An 18,361-nucleotide genomic window follows, 5' to 3' on the forward strand; every position below is an offset into this window, starting at 1 on the left:
CACGCTCTGCCTGCTCTGGAGTAGGCTATGAGTTTAATATCCCTTGTAGCAGGGGCAGTAGTAGATGGTTTGGGGATCAGAAATTGATGCATGATAAAAGGTTTTTCTCTGTTGGTACAAACACGCACGCAAAGAACAATCGACGGCTAACGAAGCTAAAAGACTAGCCTACTGTAAACGTCTTTAACCTGTGTATCTTCTACGAAAACAGATTAAAACTGAAACAGAAGTATGAAATTCCAGGGTTTAACATTAAACACCAATGCTAAACTTTACTATTCGTCAAAAATCCTCCACAAAAGACCGATATACATAACTTCGAGAACAAGTGAGTGGCAAGAGATTCGAGGTTGATTTCACTTTTATCGGTAAACGTGGATGCGGAGCTCTAACCTACGTTGCCCATTATCAACCAGACAATCACTGGGGAATCTTTTTAAAAGATTGGTAAAAAAAAAAAGAAAGCATATTACTGAAAGCACTAACAGACTTTTTCATAACTTCAACATGTAACCATATTGGCTGAAGTCAGAAGGAGCTTGGGGGGGGCGCGGCAGAAATCTGGGGGGGGGGGTGCAGTCCACCCCAGACCCCCCTGGATCCGGCACTGTAAGGTGGGAGATTAATATTGATTAGTTGAGTGTTTTCACATAACAAATAACTGTGGCAACAGACCAGAAATCAGAGTTTAACAGGAAAGCAGTTGTTTGAAACAGCATTGCCTGAAAAACAACAAGAAACAGCTGTGTCCAAGAAACGAGACATGTTTAAAGTTCACTGGCTAGTTCACTTCCATCTTTGTAGGGAAGGCAGGGAGTGTTCCTTCCCTATTCAAAGACATGTTAGCAAATACATTAAATACACACTCATTCATACTATATGACCACAACACAAGCCTCTGTCCCATGGACACTAAAACACAAACCAGACACAGTCACATACACAAGCACACAAGCACCCCAAGGCACACACACATACACACATACACACGCACAGACTGACTTCAAAACAATTTGTATTTGCATTTCCATAGTTTCTTATTAGCCAAAGAGTAGTTAACTATTTTTTCTATCTTTGGTTAAAATGTAACCTCATCCAATTGTGAATAAAGCCTTTTTTGAAGGAGCTGCAAAGCACCATTATGACAGTTACCTTTGACAAAACATCTGGCACTACACTTTCAGTCTGACACATTCTGTGTATGTAGCTTTACAGCTACAGTAACCTTTAAAGCAGAAAAAATGTGTTTAATAACATCCAAGCTGAGCGTCCCTTTTCTGTCAATCCCTGCAGTGAGAACAGTTGCTCTGTATTCTGTCTGCTTCTCCGGTCACAACACTTGAGACAGGTTAAGGGGAGTGGGGAGAGAGGGAGACAGGAAGTGAGGAAAGGGGGAAGAATCTTGGATGATGATTATAATTGACCTCTGGGATAATGAGTCCTTGTCCAGAGAATGGTAGGGTAACGACACATTGTGGGATTAGCCCCCCCACTCCACTTTAACTCCCCCCCCCCCCCCCCACACACACACAAACCTTCTCCTCCAGAATACTGATAGTGTTTAACTGAGGAGTCACAGCATCTCAGCTTGCAAGATCTCGTGGCATTCAAACAAACACTATGTAGAGCTGAACAGGACTACCAAACAAAACACAAAATAGAAGAACTGAACTGATCCACTAATAGGATTACCTATTTAAATGTGTTCTCCTATTGTTATACACAGAAAGACTGGATATATTGCGGGTGTATTTCTGCATTGTTCCCTCAAGGCTGAAGATTGGAGGTCACGGCTGGTCCCTGGCTTTCAGAGGTGCTTCTTCACACTCCACCTCCCCAGACATCACCTGTTACCAGTGACTGTCCATCTATTCATCAAAACTCTCTGTGGTCTCATAATGACCCCATCCAACCTACACACAGACACACACATACACACACACACACACACACACTCACTCACACACACCGTTGGACCCTCATGTTCACTCTCTGACTCACTCCCCCCCCCTTTCTTCCTCCTTTCCCCCCCTCACCTCCACTCTGTCTCTCTCTTCACCCTCTCCCACTTGACCTTGTGGGTCAGGTAGTTTGAAACTCAGTTTGTTTCAGTTTGAAACAGTTTTGTCAGAAGGTTTTTAACACTCTAGGCTGTCATTAGATCCACGACTGGGGAGGCAAAGACAAAATAAATGATCATGTAAGAAATTAAGGGGGCTATTAATAATGGGGGGGGGCACTCCAGGATGGTGCCTTGTGGTGGGAAGATGCATGAGGAGAGAATCCCATTGCCCTCCATTTCAACCATCCCCTGGATCAGATTGCCAGTCTTTATATGTGAAGGACGGGTTATATATATGTGTGTATGTGTGTGTGTGTAAATGAAACGGCTTCTTATAGAATAAACAGAACCCATGGGGGATTACACAACTTGTATTTGAAAAATATGTTCCAGTCATAGAACCATATACAGTATATTCAATTGCTGCACCTGGTGGGGGAAAGGAGAGGGGGGGGGGGTCAGGGCCACTCCTACAGTTTGTTAAAGTCAGGGATGTTAAGCAAAACAATAACCTGCCAGACACCTCCCCGGCACTGATCATGAAAAACCTGGCAACCTTGCAAACAGTAATAACGAACTTCACCACTTCCCCCACCTTCCTTCTGCACAAGGACAAGACACGAAAAAGCACTGCTGACTACAATGCTGACTGTGAATTTTTGTTTGTTTCTTTAGTCCCAAAGAAGCAAAGTAGCAACAAGTTTCCTGTAAGAGTTATTTTCACAAAATAACTGCTTTTGTAGAATAGCAGGGAAGAATTCTTAACCTTAAAAATGTCTTTGATTACATAGGGAAACCAAACAAAATATTGAAAAATGATTACATTTTATTTTAGAGACTACGCTTCAATATAAAAATAACTTTTATACAAGCACAATCGGGTCATGGCTGTATTTCTTTCACTACAGTCACTACAGTGATTTTGGATGTTGATGGCTGAATGATGAAGCATGATGATGGTCGGTGTGTACACCAGTTTAGCTGGGCCAGCTAGGCACAGAGTTGTGTGGATTAGCCATATGGGTGCAGTGATTAGTGGGTAGTCTGCTGTTGAATTACTGTAATCTCCAGGGAAACTTCATACAGTTGTTTAATCAGTGAGAGATTAAGAGAGTCAAGACCTTATGACTGTCAAGCATAGGATACTTAATGATTTAAAAAAAACGAACCTCATAACAACAACAAAACGAAACAATTAAAGAGCAGATTTTACAAATTGTAAAATGTCTTTGTCAGCAGGTGTCTGTGCATTCCTCAGTAACAACCAATAACTCCAAGTACTTCCTGGCTCTCAGTCCTGCCCCCTAACAAAGCATGTCAGCCCAGACCATTATCAGGCCCAAGTCCCCACACCTATTATGGGATGCTTGTGAGTGAGACAGACGTGCCCTCTGATCTGTCAGGCCTCCTACTGCAGGTCCAGACAAAGTCTGCCCCAAGGCTGCATCAACTAGATCCAGGCGCTCAAACTAATGGCTTTTCGGGATGCTAGCTCAGTGACACCTATCCCTTAAAACACCCCTAAGTACTGTACTTCCTTCCTTTCTTTATGTCGTTGATTCCAAACTTCCTTCTCTTTCCACCCTCCTTCGTTCCTCTTTTTATTACTTTCTCTCTTTTTCCAATCATTCCTTTCATCTGGCCTTTCCTACTTTGTGTGGGGAGAGTGGGTTCGGAAGCAGACACATCCCGTCCAGCCAGAAGTTTTTTGATGTCTGGAAAGATTCACCAATAGACCACTTAGCCAAACAGAACTATTTTTGGTCACAGCGACTAATGAAAGCTTTGTGTCGATTTTATGATGACACAAATTAGTGAATAGGCACGCTATTAGGATATCAGTAGCTAATAGCTAAAAGCAAACATCTGTGTTCATTGTTTTTGCTTTGTTTTTGCATCAAGGGCCATCAGTTTAGTCAGCCTTGCAGACTATACAGTGAGTTATATAATTAAGTCTGATACAAGGCCCTCGACAGTAGTATCTCAAAGCGAATACATCCATGAAATGGAGAGTCGTATGAGATTGGGACGACTGAGGCCGACCCAGCTAGTGAAGTTATTTTTCCAATATTGTTCCAACGGACAATGAAACCTAACTCAATCATCCATGCTCTTACAAAGTACCCACAATTCCCGGCATCAATGTTCCATCAGTAACCTCCTACCAACCAGTAACAAACCCCTGTTTACAGGAGTTAATAGCAAGAAATGCCTGCCAAAGAGACTTTCAATACTGTAAAAACAAAGACTTTCACACAGAACCACCAGTTAGTTTCTGAGAGCCTGCCACAGGAAGATTCATGTCTGAGTCTTCGTCTGATGGCCATCGATCCCCCCGACCCTCGCGTTATGGTAAAGAGATCAGGGTTTGGCTTGGAGGGGTGCACATAGCACACTATCTCCACCCAGTTCAGCAAATGCATTCCTTTCCACTCTCAGGTTTCATAGAGAAGAGGGGGAACATATTTAGTAGCAAAAGAGGGCATTTTGCTGCCAACCAAATAAACATACTTCCATTAGTCAGCTGGTCGGGAAGGGAAGAGAGAGGGCGAAAGACAGAGAGATCGAGAGAAAGAAAGACAGAGGGAGAGAGAGGGAGAGATATACCGTATTCCTTCGAATAAACGCCGCCCTCGAATAAATGCTGCACCAAAAATGAACGTTGTTTAATAAACGCCGCCCTCGAATAAACGCCGCACCAAAAAATTCTGAAATTCAACCCCAGTATTTATTACACATGTACATAACTTTCTGCACAGCTTTCAGTTTGAAAGCTAATGTGTATGAACGTTTCGTTGCGTTTTTTTTTTTACTGTTGCTTGGTTTTCTACAGGTACACCTGCACTTACAGCGATTCATGTTGATTAATTGTAACTTGTTCAACTACATGAAACTACATGTTCTTCCCTTTGGCACTTATTTTGGTTGTTCACAATATGTGCTTCATGTTTTGGCTACTTGCAATGTTTTTTGGGCTATCTTATTGTTATTATCAATGACCTATGCGCTTTGTAAAGCTCTCTCTTGAAAGTCGCTTTGGATAAAATTGTCTGCTAAATGAATACATATAAATGTAAATTTCTACACAATGTAGAACACTTGTATTTAAGACACACCTAATTGATAGCCAATGAGAAAGGGAGTTACCGCACCAGACAAACAACTAATAAACAAGGAGGAATTACATTAAATTAAACCTGCGTTTTTAGCTGCATGATTCATTTGCATGATTCAATGCCAGCAACAAAGTTGTCTATGGCTGTACTGCAGCTACAATTCACGAAATCTCTCTTACTAATTACTGTAAACGCTGCCCTCGAATAAACGCTGCCCTCGAATAAACGCTGCACCAAAAATGAACGTTATTTAATAAACGCTGCAGCGTTTATTCGAAGAAATACGGTATATAGAAAGATAGAAGATAGAGAGAGAAAGAGAGTAAGACAAAGAGAGAGACAGAGAGAGACAGAGAGAGAGAGAGAGAGAGGGGGGGGGGAAGAGAAAGAGAGAAGAGAGAGAGAGAGAGAGAGAGAGAGAGAGAGAGAGAGAGAGAGAGAGAGAGAGAGGGAGGGAGGGAGGGAGGGAGGGACAGAGAGAGAGAAAGAGAGAGAGAGAGAGAGAGAGAGAGAGAGAGAGAGAGAGAGAGAGAGAGAGAGAGAGAGAGAGAGAAAAGCGTAAAAGAGAGAGAGAAAGAGAGACAAATATGTTTTTACTCTATTGAAATGAGATCCGTTTCCTTTCATTTGGAGTCATGAGCTCATTGTGTCTCAGCAAACTAGAGTGGCGACAAGCTAAAAAAAGGAAAACAGTTACAGAAAGCTTCTGTAACCGGGTAGCTTTAGGACCCAGGAGCTTTTAGGCCGCCCACAGCTGACGTGCTGGTTCCTTAATGAGGCCCGCAAAGGTTTAAATTGTGTACCGGAGGCAATTAGTGGCTGGGCGGTTTTACCTAATGCTTTAGGCATTAGCTCTGGGTAGTTCAGAGATCCTTTCAGGTGAACGTTGATGGTGGACAAGTGTCAGTATGTTTGGTTAAATGTCAGTCAGAGCTTTTTATGTACTAATGCTGTTGTATCTAACTAATACGGGTATTTCTACCACAGGGAGTGTGGAGCGACTGCCACAGTTTTTCGCACATTTTTTAATCTTTTGTTTTCAAGTTGTTTGATTTGAGGAGTGGTTTGATGTGTTTACCTTGTGTGCTTTGGCTTGTCGTGAACTATTTTTATAACGTACCATTACATACCATTTGATTTTACTATTGCGTATAAAATAAAACTTTGTATACTTTTGATACCACAGCCTCTGTACAGTTCATTTGATTGGACAGAACACAAGTCTTGGATATAGTATTTCCAACTAAGGGTCTCTCAACCCATCTGTGAGCGTGGCGTAGTCGAACCTCCCCGCCACACTTCCTTAAAAAAAATCTTTTTTACCATACATACAATTTCTGTACATAACCCCAAATTGACAAAATTTGTGAGGCACATATTTTATGATTGTATGTATTGCCGCAATTGTATTTTTCCCCCTCTCCCTGCTGTAAACCACTTGGCAAGTTTGTTAACTTTAACATCCCATGAAAGTAAATGTAATGTATTGGAATGGTATTGAAAAGTGTGTGTGTTTGAGAGAGGGAGAAAGAACCTGCAAATAGAAAGACATACACACACATACCTCCAGAGATCTCATTGATATGTTCAAGTCCAGGTGGTTCACTCATCTTTGGGGGCTGGGCATCCTCTCCCTCTGGGTCTTCATCCTGGGCTGGGGGTGTAGGGGGCACACATTACAGTCAGGTAAACTGGAGTCAGTTCCAATCCCAAAGATTAGAACATAACAGAATACAAATAACAGAATAGAATAGGGTAGAAGAATAGAATACCATTGGGAAACCATCACCTCCCTTTAGGTAATAGACTGAGAACAGGAGCAACCGTTTTTAACAGTCAAATTTCAATCCAACAAAAAAGGCCACCATGCCAGAGAGACGTACATGATGTCCCCTACCTGTATAGTCTCCCTGGAGAGCTTTGCTCTGCTGGTTCCCACTCAGGGCGATGACACTGACCGTGTATTCCTTTGTGGGATCAAAATCTGTTATCACCACTTTACTCTCCCCTTTTGGAATGCGCAACTCGATCTGTTTCCCACCTGGTAGAGGAATGAGGAACGGCATCAGTATTCACTACCTCCATGTTTCATTACTGTTAACAAAGCAATCAGTGGTTCATTACACGTTCAGGCACAGGGAGTTTCAATGTCAAGCATTGTTGTGTACAACAGTGGACTGACTACTGGGAGTCTTGTTGCCAGTAGCCTGTGTGTGTATGTGTGTTTGGAGCTGTGTGTGTTGGGCATTGAGGGCAGAGCTAAAACCAAAGGTGATCGCTACTGATGCAGCACGCATCAGCATTGCGTCTGTTGTGAGGAAATAACTAAGTTACTAATCATAGCAAGAAATGTAAAATCAACAATACATTTAGGGTTACATACAAACACCCTATCCTCTCTTCTCCTGTCCTCTCCTTTCTATTCCTATCCATTCTTCTCATCTAGACCTTGGCAAGCACATCTACTGTGTAGTGGACTTCAGGTCACATTATTGACCAATTAGGCTCATTCAGATCCCCCAGCCCTGTGGAGATCGATAGACAGATGGACTGGGCCTGCTTTATCAGCTCCAATCACACTACTTGCTCCAGAGGGGTGTTGAAAGTGTCAAGTCAGGAGTGGCCAGACAAATACGAATAGACTAGAATTCTGCATTGATTCTGTGAATCATTGCAAAGAAATCCATGCTAATATGCTGACACACAGCAGTAAATGCAAGTCTGCAAGTCAAGACAGCATAGAGAGTTGATGTAGATTCTCAGAACAGTAGTGTGCCTAACCTCATTCTATAATATCACCACACACGGTACAATGCAAAGATATTTCCCCTCATACTTGAAAATGCAATACGAGACTTTTAGAACGTGCGTACACGTGTGCAGTTGTGTGTGTGTTTCTAAAACTCCACTGGGTGGTCCTGAAGACCTGCCTGATGAGACAGAGGGGGAACAAGGGAGGGAGACTGAGTGAGAGTAGCCAGCGAGGGAGACCGCACTTCACTGATGCGGACAGGTCTTTCTTCAGAAACATGATCAACCTGATGATATGCTGCGGTTGACTCTGCGCTGTGATCTGGGATCTGGCATCTGTTCCACTTTACGGAAGACCTGGCACAGTGAACACATATAGCCAGAGTCGGCTGTACACTGCCCAAGCTAGCTGGCCTGGTTGAATATATTATTTACTATTAACAAAGTGTATTATTACCTTATTTTGACAGGCCCTTCATATAGTGTCTGTAGATAAAGAACCAATACTCAGCTAACCCTAAATATATGCTTTTGTTTGACTATTGATAGCATATGGCTATTAATGTATTTTGAAAAGATTCATAGATTGCAAGATCTACCGAAGTTACAAGACTCCTTTCTCTTGGCTAAATGTTTCTCATTGCAGATGTCTTCAGTGCAAGAGATCAACTATACTGTAGTAGAGAAAGGTTCATTTTCTGAAGCATGTTAGCATTCAGGATTAAGACCTATGTCCTTCAAAGAATCACAATCATGTCAGATTCCTTTGTTGCTTTTTGTTCCTAAAGTGTATCGGTTTAAAAACGAGGGGCCAGTTTGGCGGTCTGATAACACACTGTTGGCCACATGCTGAGCAAAACCTGCAGTGACAGTATCTGTGTCCAGATCACTCCTTAATCCCAGCTTGTTATGGGCTCGGAATTTCAAGTCAAAGTCAAACAAGGTGAATATACCTCCGCACTGAAATGTGTCACTTTCACATCTCCTAATACTCCTCAGTATTTATATAAGCCCTACTCCCTCAGAGGAAGTCTTTTATAAAATGCGCTTGGAGAATATAATAGTTTATTTTAGTGCAGTAAAAAACAGTGCAGTATGCACAGACATCATAGGAAAAGGTACACTCAGAGAAGGAATCTTCTATGTAGAACCTGTGCCTTTAGGGAAAATAAGAAATAAAAAGGTTTGGGGTAGAACCGTCTGACAGGAAACATTTGGGTCCTAGTTTCAGCCTTTGACAGAGTTATGTGAGGAAGCACATATCTACATACAGTATATCCCATAAGGTTCTCCCTGACCTTAAGGGGGTTCCATCTTGGACATCTCATTTTGAGGGTTCCCATAAACAGATAAATGGTTCTGAGAATGAAAGGTCATCGTGCATCTTACCTGGTTTGGTGACGTATATAAATATATAGCTGTCAAAATCTCCTTTAGGTTCTTTCCACGAGACATGTAATTTGTTTGTTCCCAGTTCTTTAAAACGTATTCTTCGTGGACTTGGAACTAGAATAAAAATAAAATGTCCTATTAACACAGTGTCATTGTAATAAATCTGGTAAATTGATGAATATGACTCAATCCTGTGGTGTTTATGCAACAAATGTGAGACATTAGCTTTGTTAGTGACATTCATGCACTCACACACAAACGCACACACATAGATCTGCAACTAAATGAACCAAACCCGGCAACAAACAGTGCACGGCACAAAGACACAGTGGTGAACGAGGTTGTGCTGCCAACCGTCTCTCTCTCCCTCCTTCAATACATTCTGTCAAATAGATGGAAGTCTCTAAGCCAATTACATCATCTGCAAATCCTTCCAAGACAGCAGGTGTTTCAGATTCTAAAATCAACGAATGTTTTATCTATACAGTTTAGTTCCATGGAGAATCCATCTATGGTAGGAACCGTATGATATTTTTCCTTCTGTCACAGTGGAAACTTCAACAGTGTCTCCTCAGAATGACATTGAAACATCCAGCTTGATATCTACAGTTTGCATTCTGGCATGGTGATGGCATTAACAGAAGTAGCTGCAGAGAGGAGATTACAGCTTGACAAATTGTTTCTCAGCTATAGAATACTTTTCTACTACTGATTCATGTCATTGTCACCTGTTCACCTAATTGAGTTGGTTAGTTTACGTAACGGCGTAAATCCCCACAACCACACCACTGTTTTCCCACACTGAAAGTGTGGATGTTAAACAAAAGGTTTTTGTTAATCACACCCGAGCCCCACCAAAAACCACAACCATTTGCTTCCTCATCAACCAGCTCTGAGAGGAAGGAGCGTCAATTGTCATCTTTATATGTCAACATTCTTGAAGATGACAAATGGTCCATTTTCAATCTGTGTCCATCAGAACCAGAGTGAAGACATATAAGGATTATTGGGCAAACAAATTATAGCATTGCAGTTAAAGAAGTTGTGGATAAGAGAGGAGTGTGAATAAGGGAGACACAATGCTCACAAACCTGATGGGTATCCCTTTGTCAAGTGGCAATCCAACCTCCTCCATAACTTGAACATTGTGTGAGCGTGCACACCTGTGTTGTGCTTCACACCTGTGCTCGGCCGTCCACCTGTGAGCTGACATCTACCCACGCGAAAAGCCAAGGCATGTTTTATGTGGCCATAAAGGAACCTCGTAAACGAGCCACTTTCTAAAACCCAATTTAAAGCCAAGCGCATAACGAAACTGTCATTCTTATAATTTCTCCTTTGGGTTTATGCTGAATGAAGAATAAGTAGCACTACAAATTTACGCTTTAAGCCTGAGTGATTGCACATGAATTGGGTCGACGGAGAACCGCTAATAACTTGGTGAGTATGGTCACCAGTGGCAGGGGGCTGGGGGTTTGGGGGTTTGGGGCTTGAGTGGGATGAAGGCTGGGGTATGGGCAGGTAGGGGTTGGGGGGCTGAGGGCTTGGGGGTTCGGGGACTGGGGGCTGGGGGCTTGGGTTGGGTTGAGTTGGAATGTGTCTCCCAACCGTGACTTAAAAGACCCATAGAACAAGAGTAAAAGAGTGAATAATTAAACAAATACCTTTGGGTCTGAACTTTCTCAGTATGGAGAGATCAGGAACTTCATGGTATGGATGAATATAACTGATTAGCCTGCTGCTAATCTGGGATCTGGAGGTGAATCTCCCTGAGAATGGGTTCTTTGCCAGCTACCCCTCTTCCAAGTTGGCCTTTACTTTTGCTCCTCAGAAATGAACCCTGAAGTCTGTGACAGCTTGTGCAGGCTGGTGTGTTTTCCTCGCGAGTTTGTGACAAGTGCTGACTTGTCATTTTGTTGAGGAGACAGGTTGAAAAGCGAAGTTGTATGCGTGGGTTTGTGTGTGTGCACGCGGGCGCTGTCTATTCATTAGAGCAGTGCTCCACGACTCTGTACCAGTCTTTGATGTGGTTTATCTGTGTACTGTGTGAGGACACTCCTGCCTCAGTGTTGGAAGATAAGACGTCACCCAAATCCACCAAGTCTTTTATCAGCGTTCTTCCGCTTGTCTACCTGGCTGAAGGCCTCATCGCCTTGGAACGTTTATCTTTTCAGCAACATGAAAATCCATACACAGTATATGAAAATGTAGGCCTCAGCTTGATCCCCATGTACGCTGCGCAGTAGAGTTTGACAGGTTTACTCTAAGCCGTTCAATCAAATTTTCCAGTCTTAAGGACTCGGGCAAAATATTGTATTTATTTAATGATTTCCTTCATTTAAACGCAGGCAGGATTTTAAAGAATCCGGCTTGTGTGCTTTAATTGTACACAGACATGTTTAGATATTCCCTACATTTGCTGTGAGGACGCTTTTTTGTGTTTTTGTCAAAACTGCTAATTACTAATCAGACGACCCATTGCCCACATTAATTCAGCAATCTACATGGAAACGCACACGTACACACACAATTTCACACACACAAACAAAAAATTCCGCTGCTTTTAAATGAGCCAATCTGAGACCTAATGTGATGCTGTGCGGTAGAGCACGGCCTTGACCTGCCCAGACAGCCAATCAATAGTGAATCATTACACTTAACGATGCTGTCATAATCAGCAGAGTCGAGATGCCTAACAACGCCACACAGCAGAAAAGGAGGATTAAGATGGATTATCAGAGTAGACGATAAGCAAACTGAGTGGAGACACACCGTGGAATACTATATTCATGAGATGAGGAAAACGTAAATGGTGACCGTTGAAATAAAATCATTATTTTATGCTTTGCGACCTACTTGATATTCAAATGGGATCATCAGAACAAATCCCTCCAAGATCCCTACAGCTCGGCAAACTTTTTTTTCACACAAAGCCCGGAGATGATTGACGGAACACATAGTCAGTCTAGATTGTGCTGATATTGTTCATTTGGTGTGGGATTGTGGGATTGATATGATTTGTTTTTCTTTTCATTATTTCTTTAAATAGCTTATGACCGTCTATAGTTTCTCTCACTCCAAGGCCAAGAAGGAATGTGAGCACACAACACACGCACACTCATAGGAAATTCAATGTTTCAATCTCCCTGGAGTCCTTGACCAGTCACATATTGCCATTCAGATATTATCTCAGTATGGATAGTTTACCACTTCCTGTTCTCAGTGTTGCAAGACCAAGGCCAGGACAAATAGCAAGCGGCCTAAGACAGAGAGCACCACAGTGAGAACAATCACCTTGAGGAGATCAAGCTGATGGATATTATCCACAGTCTGATCACAGCAGTCATCAGATACAATTCTGTAATATCCTGTTTTCTCAAGCTGTTTGTTATTCTTATGCTTGAACATAAGCAAGCATAACAATACATAACATAAGTATTAGAAATGAACATTAAGCCTCGCCGAACCACTGCCGGTAGCAGAACAGAGACAAGCCAGTGGGGTGAAGCAGTGTTTTGACATGAAGACGAGAGGTTGGTAGACCAAACCTAGACATCAAAAGTAGAGGATAAAGAGGAAGCAGAAGCCACTTCAGGGATTCAGGCTGAAACTGGGACATACCTTGACCCAGGGTAGGGGCAGGGAGGTGAGAAGAGAGAGCCAGGATAAGCAGCGGAGCCCACATCTTCAACTATCTGAGAACCAGTACCCTCGTTGCACTGATACTGTACTGATCCTTTTATACCTAGAGAACAGAAAGAGATAATTATACCCCTTTCCAGAGTTTGAGGGGCAGGGGGAGGTAATGAGATAGAGGGAGATAAAAAGGTCGATAGATAACGAGATCAGAGAGTTCACCAGTGGACATTGCAACAGAGTGCTGTAGATTCAACAAGGTTTTGTTGCCTTGAGGCACAGATCCAGAATCAGTCATTAGTTCTACTGCTATTACTTCTCACCACTACAGGAGACAAGCTCATCTGAACTAGGACTGGACCCATACTTTAGGGCAACATCTCCCCACTCCATCACCCTCTGAGTGGGGCTAGAGGAGGAGAGCACCCCCACCACCACCACCACCACCACCACCACCACCACTACCACCACCCAATATATCTAGGAACACAGTGGAGGATGTTGTTAACTTTTGATGGACAGGCTCAAGAGAAGATTTCCTGAGTGCCATCGTTGACAATGAGCCCAAGCAGTTCTCCTTTCAGAGTGACACTCATCATTAGAGGGAGAATAAACAGGCTGGTTGAAACAGCAGATGGACTGCCATTCCTCTTCAGCGCTGTGCTGACATTGTGACTTAGGGCAATAATGAAGATGGCGCTCACTAGATATACTTTTTCAGACGGGAATACTTCACAAAGCGTTCATGCATTGGATTCTTTCCTTCCTCTTTCTTTTCTTTCCTTCTGTTCTTCCTTCGTTTCTCCTTTTCTTCCTTTCATTGCCCCTCCCTTTCTTCATTTAGTAATCTTTTCCACTACGTTTTATCACTTAATTGATAAATCAGTTATCAGAACTGTTTCTACATCGATACATTGCTGAAGTCAGTTAAATGCATATCGCAGTCCAATTCTTTATTTTAATTAGGTTCTTGAAATCATTTTGTGGCTTAACGCTGAGTCATGTCAGTTATTTAAACTTTATTTAATAACGTCAACGCTCATAAAATGAACGTCTTTGCTACAAAAATGTACATTGTTACTTTGTTTCATCATTTTCATTCCTGCAAACCACATAGCACCTCGCCATATAGTTTCAAGAAATCACACCAAAAGTTTATGCCAAAACTTAAATGTAGACTGTTATCAATGCCGCAAAAAACACACATCAATGTTATCATGGGACACACTTTCAGTCCTCAAATGTCAATAACTAATTCAGAGACAGACACAGAATTTAGGATACGTTAATGTTGAAAGTAAATTAAGGAGCTATAGTAGTAAAATGCAAGACCTAAATCCCATGAGCCTATATTTTTTATTAGAATTTAAAAAATCGACAACTAAAAGTTAATTGTGAACTAGGTCTCCACACATAATTTGAGGCCAGTTTGAGGGCAATTGTATGATTTGCTACAAATGTCCTAGAGAAAACTCATTATTCAGACGTTGAGTCACTTGCTCACACCTAGTCTTAAACATGTCACATAGAATGAATCAATCAATCAATAAATGAACGAATGAAAAGGCAATCACCCATACCTCACAAGTCATCAATCCAATGTTCGTGCTTTTTACCCGCGGCGTAGCTGTCTCTCACTACCCCAGAGTGTGACTACCTCTACGGGCTCTCCGACTGTCCCTCTCCGGTTCGAATTCCGTCAGTCTAGAGTAGATCTTGTGGTGGGTGTTTCTTTCGTCGTTATTCACCCATCCCTCCAGCTATTCCAACCCTCTACTTCACCTCATTTCATCCCGGGGACGAGCAGAATTTTTTTTTTTTATGCGACCAATTGCTGCAGTGCAGGACGGCGCGGACTGAGGGTTCAATTCCACAGCCCTTGGGCACTTTTGTTTCCCCTCGTCACTACTTGTCACATATTTAACTGAATCTATTCGCGAACAAGAACACTTCAATTGTCTTTTGTTCTTTTTACTAACATGAGTCCGATACGAGCCAGGCACCTCTGAAGTTGATGTTCTCTTTCTTTCTAGTAGGGTATCGCGTGGCAGGTGCGCGGTTCATTCTGATGCTCTTGGCGCTTTGACACCGAGGATGTTTAGAAATGTTAGAAACGTGAATTACCACAATGTAAAAACTCTGCAGATAAACCATCTGTTTAAGCAGTAAACAGAGGTAACAAAAATGCCTGGTTGCTGTTTAAAATCAAAGTTCAACAAATTACCTTGGGCTAATCGTGCCATTACTAATTGGTAAAAGCAAGCTGGAAGCTCCAACGCCAACTGAAGTTATTGATTTTATCGGCTAAAGGAATGGTGAAGACACCTCTTAACTTGCCTCAAGGGCTTAGGAATGTGAGACATGGGAAGCAAAGAGTGGAGCATGGCATGTCTGTGAAGTGCACCAGGTGTAACCTACCTGCCCTTCCTCTCCACCCCATCAAGCATTCTGGGTCCAGACACTGTAATCAGGTTTGGTGGTACTTCTCCTCCCCCACCATGACGCCCCAGCTCCCACCCCCATCCACTTCCCCAGCCCTGCAGGATGAGAAAAACCAGATGGGATGACAGTCCACATGATACTTGGCACATCATCTGTCTGTCTTTGCAGTGCAGTGAATGAACGGCTGGCTGCTGCCTAAGAATCAGCTCATTTTGTACACCATCAATCAAGAAGGAATGACGGAGATTTTGTATCTTTGGGATGTGTGTAAAAGGGAATGATGCCAGGACTTATGTGTGTGCATGTGTGTGTGTTTGATTCCTTCCTAAAGTAGTCTTCTCGTAACTTAAATGTTGTGGTTATCATGACTTTATATTTGACTAGCACAACATCAAACGTTCCAGTTTAGGTTGAATAAGTGAATGTATGAATCTACATATGCATCCTTATGATACCAAGTGAGGAGACACCACAGTGAAACACATGGAGTTTATCATAATAGGGAGTTTTGAAATGAATTAAAATGTTTTTATATTTTTATATTTATGTAAATATATGTTTATTTATGGAGTTGTTCTCCCTGGGTCTACAATGACGTCTTTGTTCCTTTGTATCTCAGTATGTATGTTTTCTGTGCGTGTATGTCATATATCTATCTGTGTGTGTGTGTGTGTACATGTGTTTACAGCCTCTACAAGTTTTTACATCTCTGTGTGTCTGTTTGTGGAGAACTTCTGTCCTGCCCAGTGGATGAAGGACCAGACCAGACCTGCCCTGTGGATGAACTGCTGACGTGCTGCATCCTCCAAATACTGTAGAAATGATGAATAAATTAATTAAGGAGCGTCTTCAGAGTTTATCTATAGTTCACTGAGCCCAGCCATATGGTCCCATGGAAGTCATATAAGTAACACAGAATGGAATGTGCAATACCAGTTTAGAGAGTTCAGTTTGTACTCAAACGTGTTAATAATGGGAAATGAATATGAAAAGAAAAATCTTTACCATGAGAGACACTTTTTTCTGACCTGAACTGAAAATAATTTTTGAGTGAAAACTATCTGTCCACTTTGTGGAAGCCTTAGTGGAGTTCTTACGACACAAAGCATCACATTTTGTGTATGAATGGGAGAAATTCAAAATTTCCACAGGAAATCATGTAATTCTTAGTATTTTGTGTAGCTGCACAGTAAGTAAATTGCATTGTCTCCCCACCCACTAATTACACCATTTCACTTTATTACTGAAGTTAGATGAGGGATTATTTAACAATCTCACAGTCATGGATGCATCAGTAAAGAGACACCTGTTTCCGTCTCTCCCGAACGGTGACTTTGGAACCTCTCTCACACTCACAGAAACTTGGTCCCAAATAACAAGCCATTTAACACCCAGGTATAGAGTACTAATCATTGGGCCTAGTGACTTAACTCAACTAGCACCATGACATTTGCCTGCATCTTGTAATTATCTGCTCAGTTAAATCAGTACGGCTTCTCTGTTTCAACTTTGTGTGAACTTACTGTGTGCTCCTCAGTACTGAAGCAATTGCAAACTCTGAAGATTGTCCACTGTTCCATGAATAGCCCGCTTTGTTTGAATGAGTGGGTCAAACTTTGTGTTATCTGTGAGTGTGTTTACATTGTAGCTAGGTTTCTGTCAGGGGCTGGGGGTCTACAGACACACCTCTGGCTACAAAGGAAGACCCCCTATTAGTGGGCCAGTGTGAATGAGCTCAAAATAGAATTCTTGGTGGCTGCGAGTGTTTTCCCCAGTTTAGACCCAGTCAATTCTATAGGTATAGGTAATTCTCCCAGACTGTCCAGTCACTATAGTAAGAACAATGTCAAATACTAGAATGTCATATTCCGGTAGTCTTTTACAGTCACATGTGCTTTAGTTTTATTTGTCTGTTTTAATTTTAGTTTTTCTTTTTCCATTTTTTTATTCTGTTCTTGGCTTTTCGGATTCCATATTAATATGTTTGTTGTGTGCCAGAGAGGCTGGAGACCGAGACCCTCCAAAAACATCAACAGAATCAGCCAAATGTCTCGTTTAATTTGTCTGCATTACTGAGATTGCTTGTATGCAGACATTTTGTGTTCTGTGAAATAGGACTGAGCCTTTTGAAAACTGATTAAATATATATATATATATATATGATTATATATATTACATGGTAGCTATATTTCTATTACCTATACACCATACATAAACTGTATGTCTTGAGATGGGTACAAAAAAGGTGAGATGAAAGGAGGGGGGGAAGGAGATGCAGTTGAGATGCAGTTTATCAGATAGATGGATAAGATGTTCCTTTGTGATAAACATCATTCATCACCTGACTGTCACTCATCCTGGGGTGTGGGTTGACATGTTGTGTGGTAGGGGGTGTTGTATTGTATGTGTGTTTGGGGGAAGGGGATGGTTCGCTGCTTTAAAACTGAGGAGCTGTGGAACTGGTACAAAATCAAACTCACTCCCAGTGAGGTGTGGTATTTAGGCCTCAGATCTATCAGTTGGTTACTGGTCCAAAAGTTCCAAGTAACTAACTCATCCATCCACTCACTTACTCAGGTATGTAAGTGTAAATGTAATACTCGCGTAGGAAGCTGGATGAATGACATGGACTGATATTTCAGACAATTACTTTGGGATTACTCTGAGGCTAATTGGATGCAATTGCACGCGACTCATAAATAATCAATGGGGTGAATGAAAATCCTGCAGGTATGTTGCAACTTGGAGAAACATAGTAGGTATTAAAAAATCCAATATCCAGAAAGAGTACCAGCATTAAATACAAATGTCGGTAGAATAGCTTTTAATTTTAACAGCTGAAGAGACTGATCCCATTTTCAATAGAACAATTGATCTATGCTGCTCTCTGCTGATGAAAAACAAAAACGAAAAAGCTGAAACAAGAACATGCCAACATCTTTTTCTCTCCACACGGTGGCAG

General features: G+C 41.9%; 1 protein-coding gene across 4 annotated transcripts in view; it reads right to left on the reverse strand.

The window, feature by feature from the left end:
- Positions 1 to 14,733, reverse strand: part of col14a1a (collagen, type XIV, alpha 1a) — a 73,463-nt gene extending 58,730 nt beyond the window's left edge. For 2 of the 4 annotated variants that reach the window (XM_084705625.1, XM_084705617.1), the window contains exons 1-5: positions 14,538 to 14,730; positions 12,943 to 13,066; positions 9,319 to 9,435; positions 7,076 to 7,219; positions 6,743 to 6,832 (exon numbers count right to left, since the gene is read on the reverse strand). In XM_084705625.1, the coding sequence (XP_084561751.1) occupies positions 6,743 to 6,832; positions 7,076 to 7,219; positions 9,319 to 9,435; positions 12,943 to 13,006 (415 nt within the window). In that variant the 5' untranslated portion in view covers positions 13,007 to 13,066; positions 14,538 to 14,730. Of the gene's footprint in view, positions 1 to 6,742; positions 6,833 to 7,075; positions 7,220 to 9,318; positions 9,436 to 12,942; positions 13,067 to 14,537 lie in introns of all 4 variants that reach the window. The other 2 variants (XR_014766654.1, XM_084705641.1) reach the window with 2 other exon arrangements.
- Positions 14,734 to 18,361: the final 3,628 nt, after the last annotated feature.

Source organism: Hypomesus nipponensis, chromosome 2, assembly GCF_054491055.1.
Source record: "Hypomesus nipponensis isolate SF chromosome 2, ASM5449105v1, whole genome shotgun sequence".
In the NCBI taxonomy this organism is placed as follows: domain Eukaryota; kingdom Metazoa; phylum Chordata; class Actinopteri; order Osmeriformes; family Osmeridae; genus Hypomesus; species Hypomesus nipponensis.